Genomic DNA, 12,988 nt, shown 5'->3' on the forward strand with positions numbered 1-12,988 from the left:
CGAAGATCGTTCAGTCAGCACAACTGCCCAGCTCAAAAAGGCTCGGCTTGTTTGCTTTTCAGGCCCTGTTTTTCGGGTGCCGAAATTCGGTGGCAACATCACCACTGCACTGAACTTGGAGTTGGATGAGCAAAGCGAGTTCCCCTTGTCTGCCACCCCTTTCTTTCTCTCACCACTGAACTTGGGGTTGGCAGTTGATGTTGGCATCCACTGCTTTTCTGAAAGGTGGTTAACCTTTTCTTCCATTCACTCATTCATCCAGTACATCATCATGTTCTAGAATGAATGTTGCAATACTTCTCAGGTTTTAGGTTGAAGGTTGAATTAACAGCAAAGTAAGTACCCTACCTCACCAACTACTAACCTGATTTCTTCTCAAGATAGATCCTGCTTTTTTGGTCAACATACACCATTTTTCTTTGTGAAATGGCTGTACAAAGAAAACCAAGAAAAAGCATACATTTATGTGTGCTGGAACGGCGATTCCGGTTTTGCCGTCTCGTCGTGGCGTGATGGTGATGAATTGCGATGTGGCGATCGATGTCAGGTGAGTTCATGGATACCCGGAGGCGAGGCAGTCCTCCCAGAACTTGCGGTCCTCCTCCTGCCGCTCCGCCGCGCGTTTCGGGTCCTCCTCCTGCGCTCGCGCCGGCGGCGTCGTAGGGAACGTCGTGCCGCCGCCGGCCCCGGCCACCGCCATGTGCTGCCACCAGACGCCGCTCGCCGCCTCGTTTCTTCCCTCCTCGACGTCGTCGTCGTCGGCGGCTTCCTGCAGGTTGTAGCTGCTGCACTCGTCTCCCTCGACGCAGCTGCTGCACCCGTCGTCGTCGTCGTCGTGGCAGCAGGCGCTGCTGCCGCAGGAGGCGGCGGAGTCATCGGTCGCCGCAGCGCGTCGCGGGCACGGGCACGACTCCGCGACGCTCTCGGTGTCGCTGTAGTCGTCCTCCATCTCCATGCCGGCGCGGGGCCGCTTAAGCAGCGCGAACGGCGGCGGCGGCGGGTGCACGGTGGCCATGGCGGGCGCGGGCGGAGGGGAGGGGAGGGGAAGGCGCGGGCGGCGGAGCGGTGGCGAGAGCGACATGGACGGACAGCGCCAGCTATTTATAGCTGACCACGCGCCCAACTTGCCAAGCTGCAGACCACTAGCCGCCTAGTCCAATATTCGTGCTACTGCTGCAGAAGATGAACAACTCTTCTCCTGGAGTATTTCGCAAAAACTTTACCAAAAACGCTCAAAAAATATCTTACGATTTTCCACGGCTCTGATGAATTTTATCTAAACCCAAGCTGATCGCAAATTAAATTATTCTACTATTAGCATGATTAATTCTGACTCAACCGCTCATTAGTGGCCGCGCCAACTAATTAAACCACCAATATTCCAGGTACTCCACTCCACATTAGTATGTCTGTCCAGAAGACAGATGAGGAGAAGTTTGCGAGCAATGCCGTTTAACTCTTTATTTGAACTAAACGATCAATTAAACGGGTTAAACAGCGATTAAACGGGTGATTAAGCGGGCACGTGTAAACGACGCGAACACTGTTTGAGAGAGAGAGAACACATGGCTTCACCTAACCTATACCCCGCGAGGCAATTTTCATGTGCGGGTCGGAGTCGCATACCACTGCTGAAAAATGCAATGCACGCCATGTTGTCTGAGAACGATTCAACCTGTTCTAGAAACAGCTTATTAGTTTGACGGCTGGCTGGAGTAAGGTCTTGTTTAGTTCCCTAAAATTCTAACTTTTGGCACTATGCAAAAAAAGATTTCCCATCACATCAAATTTACGGTACATGCATGGAGTACTAAATGTAGACGAAATCAAAAACTAATTGCACAGTTTTATTGTACTTTGCGAGATGAATCTTTTAAGCCTAATTAGTCAATGTTTGGATAATAATTCACAAATACAAATAAAACGCTACAGTGCTAGTACAGTGATTTTGGTTGTCCAAAATCGAACAACAGGGCCTAAAAAGGTTACGCGGCGGCATGTTAGGCCCAAAATTAAAATGAGGGGAGGAAATCGTATGGAAGTGCTCACTTTGGTGCCCCCCGTGCGTGGCGTTAGCTAAGCTAAGCACCCGGCGGCAGCACAGCACGCGGGACCCGCGGCCTGCCTGGCTTTGCTTTTGGCTTCCAGGCCCCCGCGTCGCTTCTAGAAGCGCTGACCACTCCGCTTCTAGAATGTATTGTTGTCTAATGCTGCATACGTAGTAGTAGCGTCCGTCTGTCGCTTTCGGCGATTATTCTCCCTCCTTCCTCTGATCTGATCAACTCTAGGCCATGTTTAGTTACTCCCAACTCCCAACTTTGACACTATGCAAAAAGAAGATTCCCCATCACATCAAACTTGCGGTACATGCATGGAGTACTAAATGTAGATGAAATTAAAAACTAATTGCACAGTTTTGTTGTATTTTGCGAGACGAATCTTTTGAGCCTAATTAGTCAATATTTGGACAATAATTCACAAATACAAACGAAACGCTACAGTGTGCTACAGTGCTGTAACAGTAATTTGGCACCTCCCAAATTCCCCAACTAAACAAGGCCCTAATTGTGATCGTACGACGTTCTCCAGAGCCCCTTCTGACCCTGACGACGTACTACGTGCGTGCAGGTTAATTAACTGGAGAGAGACGGGTGGAGGGGTCATTATCAGCGACGGCGACCTGGTGTGGGTGCGCTTTCGCAGCTGCGCGGTCATCTCCACACGTACTCATCTTAGCTTACCACATACCCCTGCTTCAATTCACTGCTTGTCAAGAGACGGTAGCGCTCCTCCATCCCTTTTCCAAAGTGGAGCTCACGCGCAGACCGCGGCCGGTGAACACCAACAAATTAAAGCGGGGCCACGCGCACGGAATGCCAATGTCAAAGTCCATGCTTCCTACTGCTCCCTCCGTTCCAAATCTCCGTTCCAAATTATAAATCATTCCAACTTTCTTGAGGTCAAATCATTTTATGTTTGACCAAAATTATAGAGAAGATCACAAAGGTTCATAGCACCGAATAGATATACTATGAAAATATATTTAATGATGAAACTAATGATACTTATTTGGTAATGGTATCATAAATGTTAGTACTTTATTGTATAAACTTGATCAAACTTGAGATGCTTTAACTTTCCAAAAAAGTTGGATTGACTTATAATTTGGAGTGGAGGGAGTAGTTGCTACTCTGATGATCTAGCACTGGCCTACACTACTCTGACCATGAAGCAGCCAGAGCTCCTGTGATCCTAGCTACGAATGAATTTAATTTGTTTCCGCCGGCATGCAAGTGGAAACCAAGAAGAAGAAGAAACAAAGTGGAAGGCTTGCTGAGAGTGAAAAGAAATCGAAAATATGGTCACTAGAAATATTTTTTGGAAGTTTGTACATGGAAAGCTGCAGCTGCAGCGTTTTATGGACTATTTTATGAAAGCTCGTACAAGTTTATTTGCTAACAGGGAGCTCGTACGGCGCGGCCGGCGGGGGCAGGGGGAGCCTGGACGCTACGGCCGCGTGATTGCGTGAAGGAGCTCCAGCCGGAGCGGAGCAGCAGCACATGCACACGAGGATTGCGACGGGAAAAAGAAAGGTCGACAGAGGATAAGAGGGTGAGGAGAGGTGAGGAAGAAGAATATGATATGTGGCTCAATGTGAAAGGTACAATGGTCTTTTTACCTATTCTTTTTGTTAGAAATGATTATTTTATTTGATACAATTGCAGATCAAACCACGTTTTCAGTGACGGAGCTAGTGGTGGGTCAGGAAGGCTTAAGCTCCCTACCCACCTAAAAATAATGGAGTCCTCCTTAAGTTCCCGCTCCATTTTTTAGGAGAAATGAGGAAGAGGAAGAGGGAGGAAGAACGAGGAAGAGGGAGAGCCTCGCTAAGCACCATAGCTAGCTTCATCACTGCATGTTTTCATAGTGTGGTGTAGACAAAATTGATTTTGCTGATGTGCTTTACGCAAAACCCAACTTTCGCGGCGTCTAGGAGACAAATTTCCCAAAATATTAAAGCCAAAGTTGCCCAGGTGCTTTTGCTTCGTAGACTGATAGGCAGGCATATGCTGCCACAGTGCCATCCCATATGGTATTAGGTTATAGAGAAAGCAAATCCTAGCTACCCCTTCTTTATCTAGATGCTTATTATGCTTATCTAACTTGCTCCACGAAGATCCTCCAAAATAATTAATTTACGCAATTATGCCGCTTGCTTTATCCAATGACGCGTCAAAAAGAATTAAAAGGACTCGGATTTTATTTTTTACATCAAACTCAACCTTTCTAAAAGCAAGATTCATACTATAAATTAAAATAATTCGAGTCATTTTAATTCTTTTTTCTATAGAGAATGAAGGGAATGAAGGGAAGGGAGGATCACTCATACATGCCCAGGTGTGCTTGTAAACATGTACACCCAAATCATACTTCTCGGCGGATGGTTGTCGCTCTAGCTAGCTCCCCTCTCCTAATTGATTGGTAACAAAACTGTCGCCAGTCTGCAAATCATACTCATGCAAAGGATCGGAGATTCATCTTCCTAGCGAATAAAATTTCATATTCTCAAATCTCAATTACGGTGTGCCCTCCCGCGTGTATCTTCTCAGCTGTACCTTGAGCACCTTACTAGAGTAAACTACCTGCTATCTGCCATTCACAGGGCAGCCTGAGCCAATGCTGCTACCTTCCTAGTGAGTCGTAGCCTCATAGCTCGCTAAACCTGCAGCGAGATACAAAATACAAAAATGAATGATTAATGAAGCCGCTGCTGAGACTGATCACCTTTCCTTACATTAATTAAGGCTTAATTATCTAGGTTTTTTTGTCATGCCACATCCTTTTGGTTTGATGCGCAACACACTCCACTCTTTCATTTAGTTTCGGGGACACCACCAAAATGTGATTTGGTACGTAGCACACCGCCTCCATTAAACTACTATTTTCCATCCCAGAAGGTGAGAGAATGATTATAGAAGGACAAAAATACCCCTAGATTCATTTTGGTGGCTAGCTCGACCGCTCCACCCTATCCATTCGCGCGATTCAACTCCTCTCCGTGAGTCGCCCGCGACGCCAGGACCGCGCCGCCCGTCGCACGTGAGTCCACACGGCTCTGTCCGCCTGCTCGCGGCCTCCCGGCTCTGTTCCCCTACGCTTGCCGCCGCTATCTCCTCTGCCTGCAAGTGAGCAACTGATTGTTCCCCAAATCTACACCTCTTTCTGTTTCTTGTTTACTTTCTTTCTTGTTGCACCCCCTTAACACACTTGGTCGGCCGCAGGCTGCTGTCAATTTCATCCCCAAGCATGCTGCCACAAACAACCTAACCTAACGCCATCAAATCGATCCCCAAATCCCCAGCGTGGTGTGGGGCGGCTACACAGCACAGGATCTGCAATGAAGGTGTTGGACTTATCATGGGTTCCTGATGGGTAGGATAAGCGTATCCTTGTTGCTTTCATTGAGGGTCTATTGTTCATGAACAATTTGAGGTATCTAGGGTTAAGTTTTGTCGTTCCTATTAGTTCAATGTTGTCTGTCCTATTGAATACCCTTTACTTATTTTTTCATTCTTTAGGATGGACCGCAACACAGCATATAGGTTTGCCATCCGCATCCCTAGCTATGAGGAGCATAGTACACATGTGTATCATGCCACCTATGATAAGAATTGGGTTCGCGATAAGGATACAATTTTATGAATGGATTTCTATGCTGACTTAGATGCTGAAATAAAGCGAGGCAGTGTCCAAAGTTTTTCAATGAGATTTTGGGACAAGGTTGCATGTGAGTATAGCGAGATTGATTCTTATTCCTCATTGCTTGCTGCAACTGATATGTTTGGGACACCAGAAGGCTTCCTATGCTAGTTTTAGTCATTGACCAGCCAAGTCATGTTAAATAAAGCGAGGCAGTGCCCAAAGTTTTTCAATGAGATTTTGGGACAAGGTTGCATGTGAGTATAGCGAGATTGATTCTTATTCCTCATTGCTTGCTGCAACTGATATGTTTGGGATACCAAAAGGCTTCCTGTGCTAGTTTTAGTCATTAACCAGCCAAGTCATGTTACCAGTTTATGTACTAATCTTGCTATTGTTGATATGAAATCAAGTCGGCTGTTGATATGCAATACTGAAATCAAGTCAGATCTTGTTACAAGTACACCTACTGATCTTATTACCAGTGCACCTAATGATCTTTTTACTAGTGTGACTAATGATCCTGCTTCTGATAGTAATGATCATGCTTCTCATACTAATGATCCTTGGGGTGAAAATGATAAAATAGAGTATGTTGGTGTAGATGCTGAGCCTACTGAATCTACTTCTAACATTGGTTGTGATTACATTCCTGACACTGATGATGAAGATAATGATGATGGTGTTTTTGATGATGAGAAAGGTTGTGAGGTTGTTGAGCATATAACTGACTTAGAAAACCACAAGATTGCTGTTGGTGTGACATTTGATGATAAAGACACTTTCATGAGAGCTATTAGACAATATGCTATTCTGAATGAGGTTAAAATTGTTGCTCATTATAATGAAGCAAAGAGGTATAGAGGATTTTGTAAAGGCACGAAGTGCAAGTGGAGAATACATGCATCAATTCTGGGTTAGGGACAGGTTAATCCAATGGCTGAGGCAAGATCCCACAATTGGAGCTTCTTCTTTGAAGAACAAGTTGGAGGAGAAGTACTTGATCAAGTTGTCATACTGGATTGTATACAATGGCAGACAGTTAGCACTTGATGAGATCTTGGACAAGTGGGAGGACAATTTTGAGTATGCTTTTGCATTCAACGCAGAGATAGAGAGAAAGTCTCCTGGAAGCATAGTAGAGATAGATTATGAAAGGGTTAGGGTCCAAGATGAGATTTAGCAGGATGTTTGTTGCTTTGAGTATTGATGGATTCAACAATGGGTGTAGACCATATTTGGGCATTGACTCCACTGCCCTTACTGGAAGGTCGAAGGGGCAGCTAGCTTCAGCTATAGGTGTTGATGGACATAACTGGATGTTCTCCGTGGTATATGGTGTATTTGGGTCAGAGATACAGGATAATTGGGGGTGATTCATGAACAAGCTTGCAATGGCAATTGGATCCCTACCTGGACTTGTCATTTCAACTAATGCTGGGAAAGGCATTGACATAGCAGTGATAAAAATCTTCACCAATGGAGTAGAGCATAGGGAGTGCATGAGGCATCTGTAAAAAATTTTAAGAAGAAATATCATGGAAAGGTCTTTGAGAAGAACCTGTGGCCAGCTGCAAGAGCTTACAGGAAGGACATATTTGACAATCACTATAATATCATGAAGGCATCATCAACAAAAGCAATGAAATAGATCGAGGAGAATCACAAGCACTTACGGGCAAGATGTTACCAAAAATATTGTTGAAGCCTTCAATAATTGGATAAAACATGAGAAGTCACTGCCTATGATACAATTGATGGATAGAATTAGGAAAAAAAATCATGGAGAAGTTGTATCGGAGAAAAACTCTAGCCATGAAGTTGAATAGTAAAGTGCTGGCACACATAATAAAGGCTCTCAATGCAAAGAGTAGAGGACTGGTTGGATATTCACTCCACAAAGGTGTTGGTCATATGGCAGATATCAGTGGTGTTTATAGGGACTTGATACCTTGGAGACATACTGTTGATCTGGAACAAAGAACTTGCACTTGTAAGAGATGGCAGCTCACTGGACTCCCATGTAATCATGCAATTAGTTTGATATGCTCTTACAAGGGTCTAAAGTTGGAGAATTATGTCGACAGCTGTTACTTTATGTCAAAGTTCAAATCAGCATATGAAAGTTGGATTGAACCAATACAGGATAAGACACAATGGCCTCAAATACACCTAGGATTCAAGCTGTGGCCTCCAGTATTCAAGAGGGCAGCATGTAGACCAAGAAGTAGGAGAATAAAATCAGTTGCTGATGGTGGAAGTAGGAAAAGAGAGAGATGCAGAAGATGTGTCAGTTAGGACACATGCAAAAAACTTGCAATGAGACGATGTATGACTCAGATGATCCACCTCATGCACAACCAAAACCTAAGAGTAATAGAACCAAGAAGAAGGAGAAAGTACCAGCTAGCACAAGTACACCTAAAGAAAGAGGACCAAGAAGAAGAAGGAAGTGATCATAGAAGTAGCAGCCAACCCAAGTACACCATTGAAGCTGCAACATGCACTAGCAACACCATTTAGCCCATTTATCTAAATTGTAGTTCTAGCACATTAACTAGGAGGTAAACATCTATATCTTTTTCTTACTAATATCAACATCCAGACTTAATTTTTCCCCTAATCTTTGTTTTCTTTCACAGCGAGCTAGGAAAATTGCAATGGAGGAGGCTGAGGTGCATGGAAGAATGGCACTGGACCATCTCATGAACTTCCGATGTGTGTGGTTGTGTGTGTGGAGGTAAACTGAATGATATATATCTTTTGACATGCCAAATTGATGTAATTTGTGACATGTTAACAATTATGACATACTAGTCACTTTTTCCACGACCGATGGCCATGGGGCTCTGTTAGAAAGCTAGGGGTATTTTAGTCTTTTTACCTGCTGTTCTCTCACCTCCCAGGCTGCAAAAGAGTTGTTTAAAATTCACAGTGTTCCCGGGACTAAATCAAGGAGTGGAGTGTCCTGCGCACCAAACCACCTTTTGAGGATGTGCCATAGAAAAAAAACAATTATTTACTAATTGCATCATCAGCATCAACAGGGCATTTGGTCTAGTGGTATGATTCTCGCTTTGGGTGCGAGAGGTCCCGAGTTCGATTCTCGGAATGCCCCTTTTTTTCCCTAAACTTTTTTGCCTACAGCATGCATGCTAATCTTCTCCTTTGGGTGGGGCGCTAAGCAAATGACGAAATTAAACACGTCTGCTCCTCAATCCCGCCTTTGTTTCTTCCTTCTGAACTGCTAGTGACTGAAGAAAGGCAAGCCTAGCAGATAGACAGGACGACTGATCCAAATGCCAGACACAAAACCAATCAGACAGGATTATTCTCGAATAAAACTATGGTTACAATCCATAAGATCATGAAAATTCGACATTCATGATGCAAACTTGTGCATCTACCGTGTAGCATCAGGCTCTGTTAAGAAAAGTGCAAATGAGCAATTACAAGTTGACAGGGAAAGATGTTCAGCATCTCAAAGAAGTGGTCAGGGATTTCTTTTTAACCTATTAATTGATCTCGATGAGAGAGTAGCCGACTGGTGCCAAATTTTATATTATCCAGCGTTAGACGAGCTTGTAGTCATAAATAATCAGGAAATACATTGTTTTTTATTACCTACAGTACAGTCAGGATACATACGGAGTAGATTGATTTGTTCGTAGAGGAGCTTGCAGTTAGAAATAATCAGCATACGGCTGCAAAGAGAGCCTCCAAGCAGTGGCAGAGCTAGGAATGAAACGTAGGGGGCCAATTTGCCTAATATGAACTTTATTCCATCACTCAAAACCTTGTTCTTTGATTTGTGAAGACATCAAAATCACAAAGAAGACAATAATATGCACGGTGGCCGCTCTCTAAACACTCAAACCAAGAAGGAAAAGCTAATTGAATTGAAAATGGCACTGATGCAGGACCTAACTTCAAGTATGCAAGAGCTGGAAGTTGCTTTCTAATATGGATCTAGAAGTAAGGAACAAAATTACAAAAGAAGCTAATAACAATCTGCCTAGCAGCGGAGGCCGGCGAAGCAGCGAGCCAGGGACGCATATGGCCACACGCGCTAGCGGCCGGCCGTAGGGTGACTGCATTGCAAAAGAATTGCACGATGCCTTACGGTAGACTTTTTTCCTGTGACAAGGAAAGTCCCTGTAGCAAGCGGGACCTTTGCTACAAAATATGCATTATAGCAAAGGGCTGAAAAGAAAGTATAGAAAAAGTACTGGGAGTGTCTCGAAGGTCAAAAATTAACCTGCACGCGCGATTGGCGAAGGAGCTGTTTGAAAGGTGGAAAAAGACGCGACAGGGACCTTGTCTGTAAGGAAAACCAACGCAGGCAGGGACCGGCGCGCAAGTGTCTTCCAATTTTATCGGATGCCTACGAAGAGACGTGAAGGTTCGTTCTTTGAGAGGCTGGTGTTTGCATCATCAAACTGGCGAGGTGGTAGTACGGGTTGGTCCTCCCACCCCGCGAGAAGCGCGTCGGCGCCGCAGCCAGTGTGTGGGCTGGTTTGTTTCAGAGGCCCATTTAACAAAGATACATGGGTCCCTTTGTTCTGCTGCCACACCCAGCGTTTGAGTTTCCATTTTTATCACTATCGTGACATCCACACATGACTGTGCACACGCAAGACGTGTCGTCGTATCATACGAACGCACACCCAACCTTACGAATTTACGATGTACGCAGCTGTGTAGTAGGAGTAATACACAAAATGGCCACAACCCCGTGAATCTGGTAGCTGCCTGAGAAGAAGAAAACGATGGATTCATGGAGCGACCTGATAAATCCTCCGATCCGGCTCCTCTACCTACTGCCCGCGCGCAATCCGATGCCAACTGACGCTGCCGCCAGTGCCAAGCGGCGGCGAGCAGTGCGCATGCCTTCACCTTCAGGCAGGCCTCAGGCTCAGGGCACATAGATGAGCCACTGCGCATGCCGATCACGGCTTCTTCAACCTCGTCGGTCCGATCCGGCGTCCGGTCCGCCGACGTCGACGCGGCGCGCGGCATGTGGGCCGGTGGGGTAGCCTGTCAAACCCTGGGCTCCTCCTCGTCCTCGTCGAGAACAGATGAACCTGTCGCGTGAGCCAGTGGGACACACAAAACACCTGGCGCGCGTCTCTCATCTGGATGCCCGGCACATGTAACACGCGAGAAAGGGACACCGGGAAACTGACAGATCGGGAACACCACGCAGGGATCCATGTCCAGCGACTGGAGGAGCTAGCACGTCTTGTTAAAGCCGACGGCCTGCTCAGCGCTCCTCGCCGAGAAACCACAGTGCACTGTTCTGTGTTCGTCACAAGAGACAGAGTTGCACAGAGCAGCAGCTAACTTCGTTCAACATGTTCGTCAGGGCAGTGCAGCAAGCCCTCATCAGGTACGATAATATGATGCACGTCTCTTGGATCTTATGACCCAGCTTAGCATAGTTAATCACCTACTACTACCACCAAGCTTAGCAATTTTCTTTGGGGTTCTTGGATCGATCGATAACTAGCATGCACAGTTGCTTCACTTTCGTTCTTGAGTGGGTTCGGCGAGATTATATATAAGAGCAAGCGCAAATGTGTTCTCTCTGTATGTGTGTCGCAGGCAGGAGAAGAGCCGAGCTGGGCCAGCCTTGCCCGGCGTCGCCAGCCGCTTCACCACGGCCGCGGACTCGCAGAGGCTGGCCGGGAAGGTGGCGGTCATCACCGGCGCGGCCAGCGGCATCGGCGCAGCGACGGCTAGGGAGTTCGTCCGGAACGGCGCCAAGATAGTGCTCGCCGAGACGCCGAAGTCCAGGACGACCTGGGCCGCGCGCTAGCCGCGGAGCTCGGCGCGGGCGACACCGCGTGCTACGCGCGCTGCGACGTCACCGACGAGTTGTAGGTCGCCGCGGCCGTGGACCTCGCCGTCGCGCGCCACGGCAGGCTCGACGTCGTCTTCAACAACGCGGGCGTCGTGGGCTCCCTGTCCCGCCCGGCGCTCGTCGCGCTGGACCTCGCCGACCTCGACCGCGTCATGGCGGTGAACGCGCGCGGTGTGGTGGCCGGGGTCAAGCACGCGGCGCGGGTCATGGTGCCGGCCCGCCGCGGCAGGAGCATCATCTGTTGGATCCACCCAGGATCAGCAGCTCGCACGAGCACACAAACTCACGCGAGAGAGAAGAAGCACACAGAAGCTAGCTAGTTCGAAGTGGACACACACGAACACAGACTCTTGCGGCGTCGAACGCCTTTTTTTGGCTTTCTGTATTTCGACTCCTTAAACAAACAAACGATTACATGATCTTATAGATCCAGACGACGACGTGACGCACCCGTCGATCAACATCCTGGTAGTCCGAGTCTCACGCACACGCTGCACGATCCACATGCACCACCGTCAACTGGTGCATGTCGTGCCTCCACGATCCGCATGAGACGCGACCCTATCTTGATGCAGCTAACAACCTGGAGACTAACTCCACTAACACATGCAGCCTACGCGCTAGCCAAACTAACAGGCTAATTCTATGCGCATGCGACTAACACATGACCATACACGAACTAGCTAAAAGAAGACTCGCATGACATACATGCTAACTATACAAGTCAAGATTAATACTAACATCATCTGCACGGCCAGCGTCGTGGGCGTGCTCGGCGGCGTCACGCCCCACCCGTACAGCGTGTCCAAGGCCGCCGTCATCGGGCTAGTGCGCGCCGTGGCCGGGGAGCTGGCGCGCTCCGGCGTGCGGGTCAACGCCATCTCCCCCAACTACATCGCCACGCCGCTGGTGATGCGCATCCTCGAGGAGTGGTACCCGGAGAGCTAGGAGCGCCGACGAGCATAGGCTCATCGTCGAGAGGGGCATGAACGAGATGGAAGGGGTGTTGCTGGAGCCGGAGGACGTGGCGAGGGCGGCGCTGTACCTGGCGTCCGACGAGTCCAAGACTCCAAGTACGTGAACGGGCACAACCTCGTCGTCGACTGTGGTTTCACGGTGGGGAAGGCGCCCAACATGCCGGCATCAGCAGCGTGGCCATTGAGCCGTAGGGTGGAATGGGTGCGTGGTGGCTTCGCGTGTACTGTTCCGGAGAGTTGAGACAAGCCCCGTACGTTAATGCTCTTGATCCCATGGTTAACAAGTGAAAGTGCTAAAATTTAGCATCTTTATGCATTAGTTCAAGCAGGTGAGCTAAACTTTAGCTCACCTTGAAAAAGTGAAAAAAGTATTAGCTGATAGGGAGAAGCTAATGGATGCTAATAACTTGTGAAAAGATAAAAGGTGGAAAGAAAGGGAAAATGTGAG

At 47.4% G+C, this 12,988-nt stretch overlaps 1 protein-coding gene, 1 non-coding gene and 1 pseudogene across 2 annotated transcripts; 2 read left to right on the forward strand and 1 right to left on the reverse strand.

Annotated features, from left to right (window-relative positions):
- Positions 1-274: 274 nt before the first annotated feature.
- LOC101781830 (WASH complex subunit 3-like) lies at positions 275-1,114 on the reverse strand. The gene has a single exon (XM_004958548.3). It carries the CDS (start codon positions 1,079-1,081, stop codon positions 554-556), a length of 528 nt encoding a protein of 175 aa, XP_004958605.2. The 5' UTR covers positions 1,082-1,114; the 3' UTR covers positions 275-553.
- A 7,632-nt stretch (positions 1,115-8,746) lies between these two features.
- Positions 8,747-8,818, forward strand: TRNAP-UGG. Its single transcript has one exon. It is a non-coding gene; the product is annotated as a tRNA-Pro (tRNA).
- Positions 8,819-10,990: 2,172 nt separating this feature from the next.
- LOC101769157 lies at positions 10,991-12,781 on the forward strand (annotated as a pseudogene).
- Positions 12,782-12,988: the final 207 nt, after the last annotated feature.

The sequence above is a fragment of the Setaria italica genome, chromosome II (assembly GCF_000263155.2).
Source record: "Setaria italica strain Yugu1 chromosome II, Setaria_italica_v2.0, whole genome shotgun sequence".
Lineage (NCBI taxonomy): Eukaryota > Viridiplantae > Streptophyta > Magnoliopsida > Poales > Poaceae > Setaria > Setaria italica.

Coding starts and splice junctions, on each gene's coding strand:
- LOC101781830 (XM_004958548.3), bottom strand. CDS start 1,081: ATGTCGCTCTCGCCACCGCTCCGCCGCCCGCGCCTTCCCCTCCCCTCC.